Raw genomic sequence first — 15,812 nt, 5'->3', positions numbered from 1 at the left:
ATATATATATATACTTACCTAAAATAATGGGATTATTTACAGAAAACACAAGTCAAGTTGTTCTTGCCAATTTTTCAGACAGCTGACACACAAAACGGAGGTTCAAGTTACTACATGTTAATGAGAAATCAAGCACTTTCCAAACCTTCAAAACACCCAATGAAAATTCAAGCATTTTCAAGGATCCCATTTCAAGGTTCACTGCCTGACAACAGAGCTAAACAACCAACACTGTGAAAATCAGCTTTGTTTTTGGGGTTTTTTTTGCTTCAACTTTCTCTCCTCTTCTACTACAAGCCGACGAAGTGATGCAACCCCAGATAAGAAGTGAATTTCTGAAAGCAAAAGCCCATAACGTTACATCAGAGGTTTAAAAGTTGAGCCCCTCCACACCCTCCCTCCTCTGACACAGCATCTCTTCAAACTCGGTCGTTTGGGTATCAGTTCTGCTTTGCAAGTTTGAGGATATCACTTAATTCTGGTTACTCGGGTTCCTCTGTATTAGATGAATAATTTGCACCCGTCTGTCTGTATCAAGGCGGTCGTAATGCGAGGCGAGGAACGCCGTCGATATGAACAGCTGGTTATTAAAATCAACAATTTATTTTATTTTATTTTATTTTAGACTTTATCTGCAGGCAATCATCGGTGGTCACAAGCAGAAAACTTTACATCTCACTTTGCAGGAATCAACGCAGCCTTCCTGTGTCTCTTTGTGTTATATTTCACCTGACTGTATAGAAAAAAAAGACAAAAAAAAACTCAACTTCCACCCAAAAATAAGAACAACAAAAAAAACGTCTCCTTACATGCATTTTGCATGACACATGTCAATTGAGTGTCTCCTTGGAAACTAAACACTGGGCTGACTTCATAATATGGCGATTAGAAGTGGTTTCGCCCCACATATCCCCTGCAACATTCATTAGCTCTTGTGAATTATTGAGCAGTGCGATCCTTTTACCACATACAGGTCTGCATTTGAGATAAACATGCTTCCTTTTCCCACAACCGGAGCTTTAGAGCCCAAACCCAGCGGGCACACACACCTTAAGACACCGCATGTGTTGGTGTGTGTGCGTGCGTGTGTGTGTGTGGTGTTGTTGTCGACGTTGCGTCTGACTCTCTGTGCCATCAGAACATTAGATAAAGTGCCACTGACATGCTCCACGTTCTATCCACAAAAGGATTAAAGAGCTAATTATATCAGCCTTTGTGTATTTACCATGCAGTGATTAGACTTGTGTGGCGTTTTGTTTAAGAGATTCAAACTAAATCACATTTACTCACAGAACGACTGATAACCAGCTGAGTTTAAAGCCGCTGCAACCAAGGATCAGGGAGGCGAAACGTCAAGCGACTGTGGTGTTTTTACTCAACCCTGGCTGTCTCACATGTCAGTACACAAAAAAATACATATATTTCTTCGACTAGTAGTATGCTGAGAAATATTATCTCTACTCAAAGAGCAGTTGGAGGTTTTGGTCGACTAATTTTCTACCATTGTTTAAAGCGACCTTAGCAAAAAAAACAAACAAAATAAATCAATCTATTCAGACTTTGAAATGAACAGGATCACTAAACACATTAGAGAACATCAAGTGAAACACCAGGAAGGTCACGTTATCGACGACACACAGCAAAACTACGGAAAACGGCACAAACGCGGCGCGGGTCGCAGCGGCAGCTGGTGCGCATTAGCCATTCAAAACTGGGTTGCTTTTATTGTGTAAAAACGTGGTCAAATGCAGGTGAGACTGCTGATGAGTAATCATACACTGCTCATTGTCCAGCTCCATGCTTGTGTATCGGAGCTCTCTTACCTATGAGACAGCAGCTATACGCAGTCCGAAACCTGAGCCGTCCTCCTGGACGTAAGACAGATTCAGCTTCTCCACAGCAGGGTCAACTATGTGACGCCTTTACAGCAGCTGGATTTTACTTATTCCATTACTTATTGATTCATTTGTAACTTTTTGAGAAATCTTTAGCACATGTCCAAAAATTGTTAAAAAAAACACACAAAAAAACGATTTAGCATTATAATAAGGAAATTGTTACATCCTTGGAGTAGGCAGCAAGGGCTGTAAAGCTCGAGTGAAGAAATGTAATTTTTTTTTTTTTACATATTTGTTGAAATGGTGTGAGATAATGTGTTAAAAATGGATCTCTTCTGCCTTCTTCCAGGGATACTAATGCTAACTAGAAACAACCAATCAGAGCCATTAGGCGGGTCTTAGCGCTGTGAACCTCTCTCATGGGGCGCTGCTCATCTCCACCTTGCTCTCTGCTGCGCTGCAGGCTCGCAGAGTCTGTTGTTAATGCTAGGGCTAGTTTGCATAGCGCACCCATGATGGCAGACAAACAGTTCTCCTGTAACTGTAAGTCATTTCCCCGCCATTAGCACTTTGGACAGTGAGTATTGATGGACAACACTGAGACCCTCCTCTTGGCTCTGATTGGTTGTTTCTGATTGGGAGCGGTGCATTTCTTTAGATGGCAATAGAAGCTCAGGGAAGAGTTGGAGATCGATCTACTCAGAGATTATCTGTCTCATGCCAATCTGTCACGGCATGGTGACACTATGGCATGACATACCAATCGGTTGCAACATCTGTTGTTTTTTTGTTTGTTTTTTTGTTCTTGTTTCTTTGGCAGAATCTTTGAGTTAATCTAGTTTATATTCTTCTTTGCAACAATTTTTTTAGATAATTTTTAATGATGGTTTCTGTGAAACCTTGCTTGCTGTTAGCTTTGTCTAGCCTTAGCTTACCAAAAACCTTTGAATGATTTCAGCTTACCCCAAAACAAATAGCAATGAACCCAACCTCATGAAGTAACACAGCATACTATTAGCCTGGTGAAGCTAACACAAAGGAGCTAAAAAAAAGATACATTTACAAATATGATTTGCTGAGGTACTAAATATTTTTGAATGGTTTAGCCTGTAGTTTTTGCTATACTGTAATATCTTTAAAGACACATGTATTCAGAAACAAATAGAATTTTCGACTATAAAAATGAACTCACTTAAGCCTCTGACCTCTAAGCTCTTCTCTTTACTGACACAGTTTACATTTTTACTGAGCAACTCAGCAGCACAGGTGTAGCTAATATCGTTAACAAAGTCTCACTTTTCCCTTTTTGCCTAATTACATTAGTACGGCTAACACATCAGAATTCATTTAAAAGCCTTCGTTTTATTTTCCCCGGTCTTTGAAGTTCATCTAGTTTACAGTCTCCTTTGGCTGACTGCTACAGTTTGAGATTATCGATTTATTCTGCTAGCTGCTGAGGAATGGAACTTGATGCTACGTTTGGCTAGCATCTGGAGGTTTCTGTTCTTTTATTTATTTATTTATTTTGCTGGTAAAAAAAACAGGGTGAAGAACATCCGCTCGGTTGACACAGTCTACATTTTATCAATTAAAAGTGAAAAAAAATTTTAAAAATGAGCTGTAAAAAGCTAAATATACTCACTCTGATGCACTGATGTAACAATTAAACACTACACTGACAAACCTTTGGCTGGTTTCCTGAGCCTGCTGTGTCAACAATTTTTGTCTTTAACTTTATTTTTCCTCTAACATGTCTTGTTCTCTACCGGCGGAGGGCGCTACATAAGATTTATTTACCAAGGAAAAAGTTAACTTTGTGACAGAAACGACAGCAAATGAAAATGTCATTACTGGTATTTGTAAATGAGAGGGGCACAGCTAATGGACTATCATTTCATGCCAAGAATGTTGCCTGTACACCAAAATCATCATTAGCATTATTATTATTTCTTCATGTCACTCTATCTACCATAATATTTACAATAAGGTTTTCATTTCATCCCTTATATTGCACTGATTATTCTAGTTGGGTTTCATCATTAGAGGTGATTATACATGTCTGTTATATAATCTAGATATGTTTCTTGCGTTTAGAGATTCACTCTTCAGTTTCTGAGATTCTTTGTGATGGTTTCCTGTGATTTCTGTGGTTCTGTTCCCTTCACTTCCTGTCATGTTCTTTTTTTTATACCTCTGTTGTTTGAGTTTTGTTGGTTTGGGGTCTTTCTTGTGTTATGTTCTGTTTGTATGCTGTACTCTGAATACTGGCCTGTGGGTTTTGCTTCTGTCCTGCAATTCTTTTCATTTGATTTGATTCTCTCTGTGCTTCAGCTCTCTGGTCTTCTCACTCATCAACTCACATTCTGGTTATTTTGTCTCCACCTGGCTCTTGCTCCATTGATCACCCCTCCTCTGTATACTGTACTCACCTTTCAGTATCTAGCCATGTAACATGCAGAATATTTATTTGCAGAGCAAAAGTGTGGAACCCGATGTTCTACCGTACATCTTTTAAAAAGTAGCGGAAAAAGGCAAAAAACAAACAAACAAACAAAAAAAAGCTAAAAAAAAAAATAAAAAAAATAGCGTAGCATGTGAGTCGACACCAAAACAAAGCAGAATGGAAAACAACACTTACAATCCAAGACTTACTAGGATTTTTTTTTTAAGTCTGTTGTTTCAGAACATTACAATTTCTTACCCAACCACTGTAACAAAAAATGATGCATCATTCAAAAGGTTTGTGCCAGCAAGGTGTGAAGCTAATACTCACTTTATCAGACAAGAGTTTGATACACCGCTAGTCTAACACCAATAATTACTCTCCAAGCTGCAGTATGTAACTTTTTCAAAAATTATGCTTTTCAGAATATTTGTTCAAATTATCATGATGTTGTGTTGAGTGAGTCAGACAATTTGTGAAAAAAAATAAAAAATAAAAACTCGAGCTCCACTGCCTTCTCCCAGTGCTCCCAGTACTAACTGCAGGAAACACCACACAGTCAGAAACAACCAATCAGAGTCAGGAGGAGGGTCTTAGCGCAGTCAATCAATCCCGTTCTCACCCTCTCCTTCTTGCTCTTTGCTAAGCTACAGCTGTTTCACCAAAACATAGCATGCTACCAATGCTACGGCTGGTTAGCATGATCACCAACGATGGTGGATAAACTGCTTTCCTGTAACGGTGAGTAATTTTTTCGCCATTAGCACATTGAGCAGCATATTGGAAGGTTGAATGACAGCGCTAAGTCCCTCCTCCTGGCTCTGATTGGCTGTTTTTGAGCAGGAGCGATGCATTTTTTGCTCTGGAAGGAATGATTTTTTTTTCCACCCACTATCTGTCTCATGCCACATACTGTTACAACACAGTTTTAATAAATATAGCAAAAACATATTTTTGCAAAAGTTACATAGTGCAGCTTTAAAAACCTCTTAGGAACTTTGTTAAAAAATAAATTAAAAAAACAGCCTATTGAGCTCCTTTGGTTGTCACAATATTTTTGTTTTCTTGCTGAAAGTAGGTCATGACGGGTCTGTGTTATTACTTACGCGTCTGGTTCGGGCTTCTTGTCATTTTGGGGCTTTTGCTGGGGCTGAAGAACATTATTAACCAGGCCAGTGATCCCGCTAAAGGGAAACCACCTGTTCAGATAAGCAAAGCGTGGCTGAAACAATGGCAATCGGTTATCAAAGGAGAAAACAAGTTGACCGTTAGGAGGGATTTTTGGACCGCAGGGCAGTTTCAAGGAGTGAGAAATAGCAGGAACATTCACTACAACCACAGCAGATAGAGGAGAGGGCCAAGACGCTGGCAGAACGGCAACCACGGGGGCCACCGACATCCAGATACAGTCAGAAATACAATGGAAGAGTCAGAAGAGTGTAGAAGTGCGAGGCTATCAGAGTTAAATTAGAAATAAGATTGGGGGGTGGGGGGGTGTGAGCTCTACAGCCAATGGAAATGAGTGCTACAGACAAGGCTAACAGAAGTATCACTTCTTCTAGTTTACAGGGGCAGCAGAGGTCAGGTTTTCCGAATGACCAGTCTTAAAGAGAGATTGGATCAAATGAAGCAGTAGAACGGCAGAGGAGCACCGAGTCCACGTTTGTAGTGGTACTACAGGGTTTGCACAGGCCAGTCACAGTGCAGCCGATACACTGGATGAAGACGGACAGCCAAGTAGAAACCAGGGACAAGGGGAGGGTGTGCAAGAAGTCCGGCAAAGAAACTGAAAAAAGCGGTAGTAAAAAAAAAAGAAAAAGAAAAGAAAAGCAACTGCCATTAACGCCATGGATGTCAGCTGTTTAATATCAATACAATTCACTTGTCTGGTCAATTTCAGCTCAGTGTGGCATACACATAATCACATATATCTCCATTACTACAACTGTTGAGTCATCCAGCTGTCATCGCATGACATTGATGTCATTTCTTTCATTTAGCCCCCAGAAGACGAGGAGAAAGCCACAAGAAGCACACAGCACAAACTGCCAGGAAAAAAGAAAACTGTCAAAGCCTAGAGCACTCTGGGTAATGCAGTTTACTTACTGTGCTTGCTGAGCTTTTGGTTCTTCTTTGAGCCTAAAACATAAAAGAAGTAAAATAAAATAAAATAAAAAGGGTATGGAGATCTCATTGCATACAAAAACAGAAATAGATGAGGAAAAAGAGGTAAATACAAGACAATGGTACAATAACGATGTTAACAGAAGACATGCAATATGTAGAGCAATCTAAATAAAGACTCAAACAACAATGGAAGAAATAGAATGGTGGGACAGTAAACAAATATATGTTCACATGTCAATGTCGCTTTAAGGATGGAAGAGTAAAAGTAAATAAAATCTAATTTAAATCGCTACGGGAAGGCAACCATAATTTTAACTCAATCACTTTTTTTTTTATACAAAAGTTCCCAGCCGGACATTTTATATTCACGCGTTTTCTGTATGCCTATAAATCTGACGTACAAGCAACATCCGGAAACAAAAACGATCGATGAAAAAAGTTGTTTTTCTTGTGCTTGTGTTAAAATTCTGCCTCAAAAAAAAAAAAAAATCTTATGGGACACCAGAAAAAACTATTGTTGACTTCAAGTTGCGCTAAAAAAAGTTAGCCTATCAGAGAAGCTATTCAAATAGCATCTTAGTGCTAAACATTTTTCAAGAAGCACAGACGTTCCCAACGTTGATGTCAGCATCCACAGACATAAAGAAGAATTTTTTCAAAGACGTTACATGAATGATTATGGCTTCCTGAATAAGTATAATACCACTTTACATCAGTCTGATGGCTCCGGCACCTGAATAACACATTAAAAACAATAAATATCTTTGTTGATGCGCTCATATGTCTGCAGGATTTAATATTTTAACAGCAGGGTTTTGAATTGAAAACTTTTTTTTGTCAATACCACATTTTTGATTGCAGAATCTGTCATTAATTACAGATTCTGAAATTAGCTCAATTAAAAATTTTGACCAAGTCCCAACACTATTTAGGAATTATTCATGTGATATTAAGAAGTTTGCTTGCACAAATAAAAATATAAAAATAATAATAATAGTTCCCTAAACTGATCAAGCAAAAAATAAATAAATAAATAAATAAATAAATAAATAAATAAATAAATAAATAAATAAATAAATAAATAAATAAAGCAAGGAGCAAATATTTGTTGGAATAGATTTTTTCGAGAATGAAGTAAATACCTCTCCATTGGTGATCAGATAAAAAAAAAAAACACAAAAAATAAGACGATTCACCTCATCTACAAGTTGATAGAAATATGTTTTCAGCACAATATCAACATGCGCTGGTATTTAAAATACTTTCTCCCCCGACTCCCCATAAGTAAAGCAGAGGTCAGACAAACACACACACACACACACACACACACACACACACACACACACACACACACAGCGGCCGCAACATGACCATCTCACATGTCTCAGAAATCTGTACACCATCCGACACATGAGGCTGTGACTTTAGCCGCTCTCGCTCCTGCTTTGGGAGCAAACGTCACTTTAAGCTAACCAGAAACAAGCAGCTGAGAATCCCACAGCAAAACCCCTATAAGCCCCTGATCACCACTCGGTCATGATCACAGTTATCATCAGAAAGGTTGTACACCCCAAAAACAGTGCATCTCTGTTGTTTTAAACTTTGACCCCATCTGATTAAGACGGTGACCAGGGTTCACTGTAATACTTAACTTCCACTGAGAAAACTGCTCCAATTAGATCAATTGCACTTAATTGGAACTGTTTAAAATTGCATGAAATAAAACCAAAGATTGAAGTAGCTTCCAGTAAGAAAAAAAAAAAAAAAAAGGTGATGCTAATGTAAGTCTTCTGAGAAAGCTTTCAGAATACTGGAGCACTTCCTGGAAAGAGGTTGAATGGAGTGGCAACTCAACTTTTCTCCAGTCGAAGCAAATGTGAGCCTCAGAGTGAATATCTAAGTGAGAAAAACGCTTCCATTCAAAACAGAATTCGTTCTAATGCTGTATGCAAATTAAAGGGTGCGCTTTTGTTTTAACCCAAACAAACAATACAAAAATAACAACAACAAAAAATCTGAGACTGAGGAGGTTCTCGCTCAGGGTGCGACAAATGAAGCTTCACATGAACACTTTTGGTGAAAAGCAGAAAAGCGGCAGAGCAGGAAATCAGCCGGTGTGGTCTGCGGCCAGGTCAGCAGCCACACAGAGAGGATCCGGTCCTGTGTACCCGTCAGTGTCGCTGCTCTGTTTTCCGATGAGCCAGTCCATATTTATCCTCTCGCTGTGTTCTCCCGGTGACCTGCAGCGCCGTTCTTTATTGATCCCATCAGCCCCGTCTCTGTGGTCGCATTACAAGCTTCATATTTATCTGGTGGAGCCTGCTGCCTGCCTGCCTGCCTGCCTGCCTGCCTGTCTGGACAGCTGCCGGGCACTGAGCGTTTTGTGTGCGCGAACCGACGTCGTCTACGCAGAGGTGTACGCGTGCGCCTCCATCGGACCCACCACGCATCCTCGTGCGTGCGAGTGAGAGCGGCAAGAGACTTAGCGAGTGAGTGTGCTGCTCTGTATTATTTGACACGGGGCAGTAAAATGAGAGAGTGTAAAATGTCACAAGTGACGTATTCAGTATCCTGGCTGCTAAGGAGGCCTGCAGGGCCGATCCAGTCTCAGTTTTCCGTCTCTTTAACCCGCAACCTCCATCCTTTGAACTCCCTGTGACACAAGAAGAAATAAATAAATAAATAAATACACCAACCTGTTGTAGTTTAGCAATTTGGTTCTTTTGCTCTTTCTCCACTTTAGATATCACAACAGAAACAGTTTTAGATTTTTTTGTTTGTTTGTTTGTTTGATTTTAATTGGGCTTGTGTGACTTTGAACCGAGTTTCCAACAAAGGCTAATGCTACAGTGCCCTCTAGTGGACAAACGGATTTCTAACGTTTCAAGAGAAGGACTGCACACATGAAGTGTCTTTAAAATATGCACAGTCTGAATCTTTTTTGTCTTCGCTTCATGAGTCCTTTGTGGTTCAAATTAGGCGTGATCACAAATAAAAATGAATGAAAACTATTTTCAAGCAAAACCGTCCAGTTAAAACTAAGCAACAGTTGGGAACTGCTCAGAACGATTAAAAATAGCTTTTTTATTAGTATTATTATTTTATCATTTATTTATCAAAAATGTTCTTTGACTTTACATTAACACTTTGAAAGTCTTGAGTTTTTGTACAACTTACAATTTTTTTTATTTTAGTGACCAACATTATTTCTGAATTATTCAATATGTGATATTAAGAAGTTTGCTTGCACAAACTTCTTAATAGAAGTGTGAATCCTAATTCACACTGTTCTGCTGGACAAATTGGACAAATTGTCTCAGTAATCATTGCGATAAACAATAACATTGTTTTGGAACCATTTTCAAGTTATGTATTTGTAATGGTGTAATAATGCAAGTTTGCCCTCTGAAAGACCAAAAAACTTTAATTTTACAAAAAGCGTTTGGCACTGAAGCTGGAAGATATTTGAAATGTCCAAAATAAAAACATGACAAACCAGAAACAATAAATTAAAACGGAAACAAAAACCTCACGCAACTGAAACCACAAATAAAATCTTGTTCTTCAAAAAAAATTTTATCAGAACAGAAATGATCTAGCTCATTTATCACACTTTATCATGTGATTGATTATTTAATTGCTTATTGCGACGGGCCTAAAAACGTTCAAAAATGGCCCATTGGTTTTTAACTTTTACAAAACAATATAAAGGTGGTCATTGAGGGATTATCTAGTTAAAGATGTGAACCGGGGCAGTGGTTCTGACCACAGTCAGAGTGATAACTGGATCAGAAGGAAGTGATGTGGCTCAGTGGGTAAATAAATACCAACTACTGTACATACATCATTAACGCTGCCCCCGCTGGTCATAAATGCCAGCAGATGCGTGTCTGTATGAGGTTAGTCAAGTGACGCAGAAGGTAAAGTTTCACTCTCACTGCTCCTGCTATCATAACGCGGTAAAATATCAACCTGCTCAGGCTGGAGCAGTTACCGGATACAGGTTACTGCTTAAGAACAACATATGAAGCTCATGTAATCAAAGACACTGAGAAAAACAAAAAAGGTCTTAACAGAGTTTTATCAGTTTCTGAAATATGTCAGAATATCATCAGTGGTAAAATGACCCTATTAGCTAAAAGAAAAAAAAGCAGAGAAAAACACTCTGACTGTAAAGTCTGACAGAAACGGTGTTTTCCTAAACTTTAGCCAGAGTTAGTCCACTTCAGGCAGCCATCCTAAGCAAATCGACATGCTGTGTGTGACGTTAAGTCTTTTTACAGCAAAGTTATGCAAGTCAGAATTCCCTCCCCACCCCAAATCTAGTGTGCAACCTGCAAATCTTAAAGAAAGGTAGAGCGCGCTAAATATAGTCGGTCAATTTCTGTCAGTCGATGAGGCGGTGAGACACCTGTTCATTCAGCCCCTCTGGTAAATGCCAGGAGAGCCGCCACCGAACGCTTCCTCTCCGTCATCAAAGAGGATTAGGAGCGGTGGATAGGGCGCTGATAACTTCCTCAGGTATGGGGCGCTGGCATGGTGAGATAGGCAGGGCAAACAGGGACAACGAGATGGCCTCGGCATAGACGGGTTGGCCGGCTACGGCGGCTGGGCCTTAGAAAGCAAAGATAGGATTGAACGCACACGCCCCCACTCATCAGAATAGGCAATCGAACAGCATGCAAGCCAGACCTCCTGACCGAGAACTAATATTCAGATTGTCAAACGGGAGTTGGCAAGAGCAAGTTTTTTTGTGGGGTGGGGGGGAGCGACGGGAAGTGGCTAATCTGCAGCCAAATATAACTAAAAGTCCATCTGTTTCCTTAGATTACCCGCCAGGATTCAATTGAGCTGCCTCATATCTCCCTTCCCCGAGAGATATCCAAGTGGCAACGAGTCAGCGAGTCGCCACGCAGCCGACACGTTCACAAGTACATCTTTTTCGTGCAAGGGCTTACAAGAAACATATGTACAATATTCATTTTTGCAGCCACTTTATGAAACAGTATAACACGTATCAACACCGTGCCTAGCATTTAGAGAAAACTCACAGTCTGTATTCTTGAACATATAGATTAAGAAACATTTGTTGTCTCTCTGGGTGAAGTTGGATTCAAAGTCATAATACATATTGTTTTTTGCAGCAGCATAATCTTGCTCTGAGGATTGTTTTTAAAAAAAACATTTGAGTTTTACTCAGTGGGTTTAAAATCTTGAGCTAAAAAAAAATCTTTTTAATAAAATTACCGGTGTCAACACATTGAACAACCCCATGGGGAAGCACTTTCTGACCAACGTAGCTCTATGTGGAAATGTAATCGATCCCCTGATGAAACATTAGTTAGTCTTGATTACTAAAGTTTTTTAGAGAATCAAGAAATCACATAACATGAGCCCCTCTGACGGCACACAGTGGGCTAGGCTCTCAAAACGTAACACATTGTGCACCGATCGCAAGAAATTTGACCACTTGTCCAGGAGGGCCATCAGACAACCCAGAACAAACTTTCAAAACTCTACAGACCTCACTTCCATCAGCTATGCTCAGTACCAATGACTTTTACATTAAAGAAACAAACGGGGGGAAAAAATGCCGCTGAAAACATCCTGATGATCCCCAAGATTTTCAGAAAATATTTCATGGTGTTGGAACCCAGCCATGAAAGACTAAACTACAACCAGGGAACAAAGACACTATTAATCCCAGACTGCAGTGCATTAGCCCACTTTCAGTTCAAAAACATGCTTTGTAGGTCTTCTCAGTTAGCATTAAAATTAGCTTGATGATCTGAAACATTTGATCGTGACCAAAAGTCAAAATAAGAAGAAATCGGCGAGATGACAAATACTTTTTTTCACTGTACCATATTCGTACTGTGTGTCACACCAGACCCAGTTGGAGACTTAGCTGTCACTGATTTTATTTCTCTCTCACATTTGAATTCTGCCGTAAACACGCAGCCATGACACCCCCAGTTCTGAATCACGTTCTCCTCTCACATCTACAAGTCAATCTGCTACGCTAAGCTGTGTGTAGCTGGGGCCGGACAAACGCCACACATTTACCTCTGTAATATGCTAGCTTGTCAGGGATTTGCTTGCTGTCTGGTTGAGGTCTGTGTCGCGGCCCCTAGCGCAGGCTCTCCCAATGCATTTAGTGCTTTACAAGCAAAAGCCGTTGTGCGTCATGTTCAGCGTAGTATTATCTGCATCAGCTCCTGCTGATTAAAGTATCTGTTAGATCAAACTCACACCGGAGGATTATTCGGTGGCCCTGTACCGTCCGCACCCACATACTGCTGCTGTCTTTGCTTCGTATCGTATCACCACTTCCCACTTTGTTCTGCAATCCTATATTACAACTCGCAGATCACAGTTGTTATTGTTTTGTCTAAGGGTTTAATTTTTTTTTTCTTAGACAGTAGAAACTTTATATCTACTGACTGTTTTGTTTGTTGTTTATTGGGTCTGAACACCCGGCCATTTATATGGATTACATGGAAGACTCCCCTGGTAGGGCGCAACATTTTCACCCACCACAACAGTAGAGTTCAGGATTTGATTAATAACAAGGAAATCAGATTACTACTATAATTATTAATGTTAGATTGTTTCACAGCAATGTTTAAAATGAATGTTTAAAATCTGTGACTGGTCATCAATTATTGGCAAAGTCGTCAATTTAATCTGTATCTCTGACCAGAAATCCTAACATCTGAATGCATTTCCCAGGGTATGTTTGTCCCTGTTTGTCTTTAATAATTGTGCTTGTCCTAACATGTCGTTCTGTGTGAACACCAGGTTGCTTCTCCTGTCAGCCTAACCTATTCGTTCTGACACAGACGCATTTTCATTATATCTGTAATCAGCACTTTCTTGGCAGTTGACAATGTCCCGTCTTCGAGCCTCCCGTAAACGCCTCAACAGCTTCTCTGGGAACATTTCAGATGCTCAGACGTATTCCAGCTCTTTTCTACATGTTAATCTAGCTGGATGGCTTCTCTTCATCCATGCCATAGACATAGAAACACCACAGCCGCTTGGCCAACACCAGTTCTGCCTGACCAAAATTCTCTTGCAGAATTTACAGTCATGTGATCCTACAACGGCGTATTAAGGCCATTGTAGATGAAAAAGAAAAGAGGAGAAAACTTCGGGCACAGAAACGTACAAATTTTGAGATTAATCTCAGACATTTTCTAGAACAAACAAGGACATTTCTTCGCTTGAAAAGTCGACTTTTTTACATTTTCAGAGTTTGAATGTTCTGCCAAAAAATCTCGGAGTTGAAAGTTTGACTTTTGAAACTCAAGAATCTCCATGTTTTTCTAGTAAATTTTCAACTTTTCAAACTCAGAAATGTCCTTGCTTTTTCATAGAAAATTCAGAGAATTTTAAATTTACTCTTTTTTTCCCCCTTAACTGTAATATGCTGTCGTATGATCTAACTCTTGGTTTCCTTGTAAACAATTACCTAGAGTTTGTATTCCGCTGTGTATTATAAAAGATCAACTGTAGCTACTGAGATGATGTCCAGAAATTAAAATAAGAAAACATCTTGAATAGCATATATAGCAGTTAAGTGTATTATTGCAAGTATTTGCATACTTTTATTTATATTTAGATCTCTAAGTCTCTGTTTCTATTATAGATTTTTTTTAAATCAGAACTAGTGAACCAGTAAAATTAGTAATGTTTTTCAGACTTAACACCAAAACAAAACTTGCACATCATAAGTTGAAGAAAATCTTGTAACCGTTTGTAGTATCACAAAACATTTCTTCTTACTAATATTCTACTTTTATGAACATTCTCTCCAGCGCTCCTCAGTCCGATGTTTAATCAGACACACATGCTGGAGTGGTTCCAGGTAGAAGCGATAGGTGGACTGTTCTAAAAATGTCTCACACTGAGGGTTATAATAGCCCAGTCATAGCTAACAATAGAGTGGTATTTGATACCTGGCCTATTGTTGACCCATCTCACTCCACTCCTTCTTTAACCAATTCATCCCTACAGGTAGGGCTGCTTCTTGGCTATGGAAAAACGGTTGCCAAGGGCACCAGCTACACCAGCTACAGAAGGGGGCGCTGCTGGGACAGCTCAAAGAAGCAGAAGAAGAAAAAAACCAGTGTGGAATAGCTATTAGAGCTAAGGTACAGCACTCCATGGCACTTTTTTTTCTCATTCTCTGTATTGAAAATAAAATATTTGAAAATATAAACAACAACCTGCCCCATGTTGCTCACTATGCTAACATCTTTCTAACTTACAGTGGAGCTAACATTAACAGGCAGACTCTGTTGTTGCTGAAGGTGGAAGTTAGCATATTTTTAGCATACTGTTTGTTTTCCATGTGGAACATTAGCATGGCCTTATACGAGTTTGAAAGTATTGAAATAAAATATATTTGGTAGTAAGCACAGCTATCAGAGAAAACACAATGCAGCTATCAATATTAATTAAATTGTTCTCTGCAAAATATTAAAACTTAACTAGCTTATCTGCAAATTAAACTTTTTTTTTTTTGCTTTATTGGCTCTAGTGGCCTTTATTTCATAGTTAATTGACAAGACAGTGGGTAATGAGGGAGGGGGAAGACATGCGGCAAAAGTCACCAGGCCTGGAATCGAACCTGCAACAGCCACGTTGAGGACTAAGGCCTCCATATGTGGTGGTTGTGCTCAGCCCCTGCGCCACCACAGCACACCCACAAAATGAAACTTTTAAGACATACAACTGTTGATGGCACTACTTCCCTCCCCACCCTGGCATTTTTTAAATATTTTTTTTAGGTTTCCTTTTGAGGAATTATATGTTCCCACCTGTACTTATTCCACCACATCCTGGCTACACACAGTTCAAAGGTCAGCACATTCATCAAATGGACAGATGCGTAACCGCCACACACTATACAACTTCAATTAAGTTGAACTTGACGACTCTAAACATCTGTCTGATGGCGGGCAGATCTGTTTAAATTCGCTTTCTGTAAAATCCCTAATGAAATGATTCCCTTGCATCAGTCGCCTTTCTGTGCAGATTTAAAGCCAGCCACGCAAACAACCATCCAAGCAGCTGGCCCCCTGAGGATAAGGCGAACGGTTTCTGCTGTCCGTCAACTCCAGCACTCCAACTTCTTTTTAAATAGTTCTTTTTTAAATAGACAGTTTTTTCACGTCTTCACTGAAAATAAACTCCTGTTATTTGCCAATCCCCTACATCCTTGGTCAGCTGCTACATTTTCATGGCACCTTATATATAGTTTATATTTGTTTTTACTGTATTTCTTATTYTTATGTATGAAATTGGATGAATGTTTGTATTTTATGTTTGTTTTATAGGACTATGGTTGAAAATTAGCAGTTTTGCTAAATACAGTACATTTACGACTACAATGTATG

The 15,812-nt window shown here is 39.4% G+C and overlaps 1 protein-coding gene across 25 annotated transcripts in view; it reads right to left on the bottom strand.

The window, feature by feature from the left end:
* The window catches only part of rims2a (regulating synaptic membrane exocytosis 2a), a 160,578-nt gene that overhangs the window by 129,216 nt on the left and 15,550 nt on the right, over positions 1–15,812 (bottom strand). For 18 of the 25 annotated variants that reach the window (XM_017309469.1, XM_017309463.1, XM_017309459.1 and 15 more), the window contains 2 exons: positions 6,388–6,420; positions 5,388–5,480 (listed from right to left, as the gene is read on the bottom strand). The exons of 6 other annotated variants lie outside the window; for them this stretch is intronic. In XM_017309469.1, coding sequence (XP_017164958.1) covers positions 5,388–5,480; positions 6,388–6,420 — 126 coding nt within the window. The remainder of the gene's footprint in view (positions 1–5,387; positions 5,481–6,387; positions 6,421–15,812) is intronic. One more of the 25 variants, XM_017309466.1, reaches the window with a different exon arrangement.

Source organism: Poecilia reticulata, linkage group LG16 (genome assembly GCF_000633615.1).
Source record: "Poecilia reticulata strain Guanapo linkage group LG16, Guppy_female_1.0+MT, whole genome shotgun sequence".
Taxonomy (NCBI): Eukaryota; Metazoa; Chordata; class Actinopteri; order Cyprinodontiformes; family Poeciliidae; genus Poecilia; species Poecilia reticulata.
This window is presented reverse-complemented; position numbering and strand designations above follow the sequence as displayed.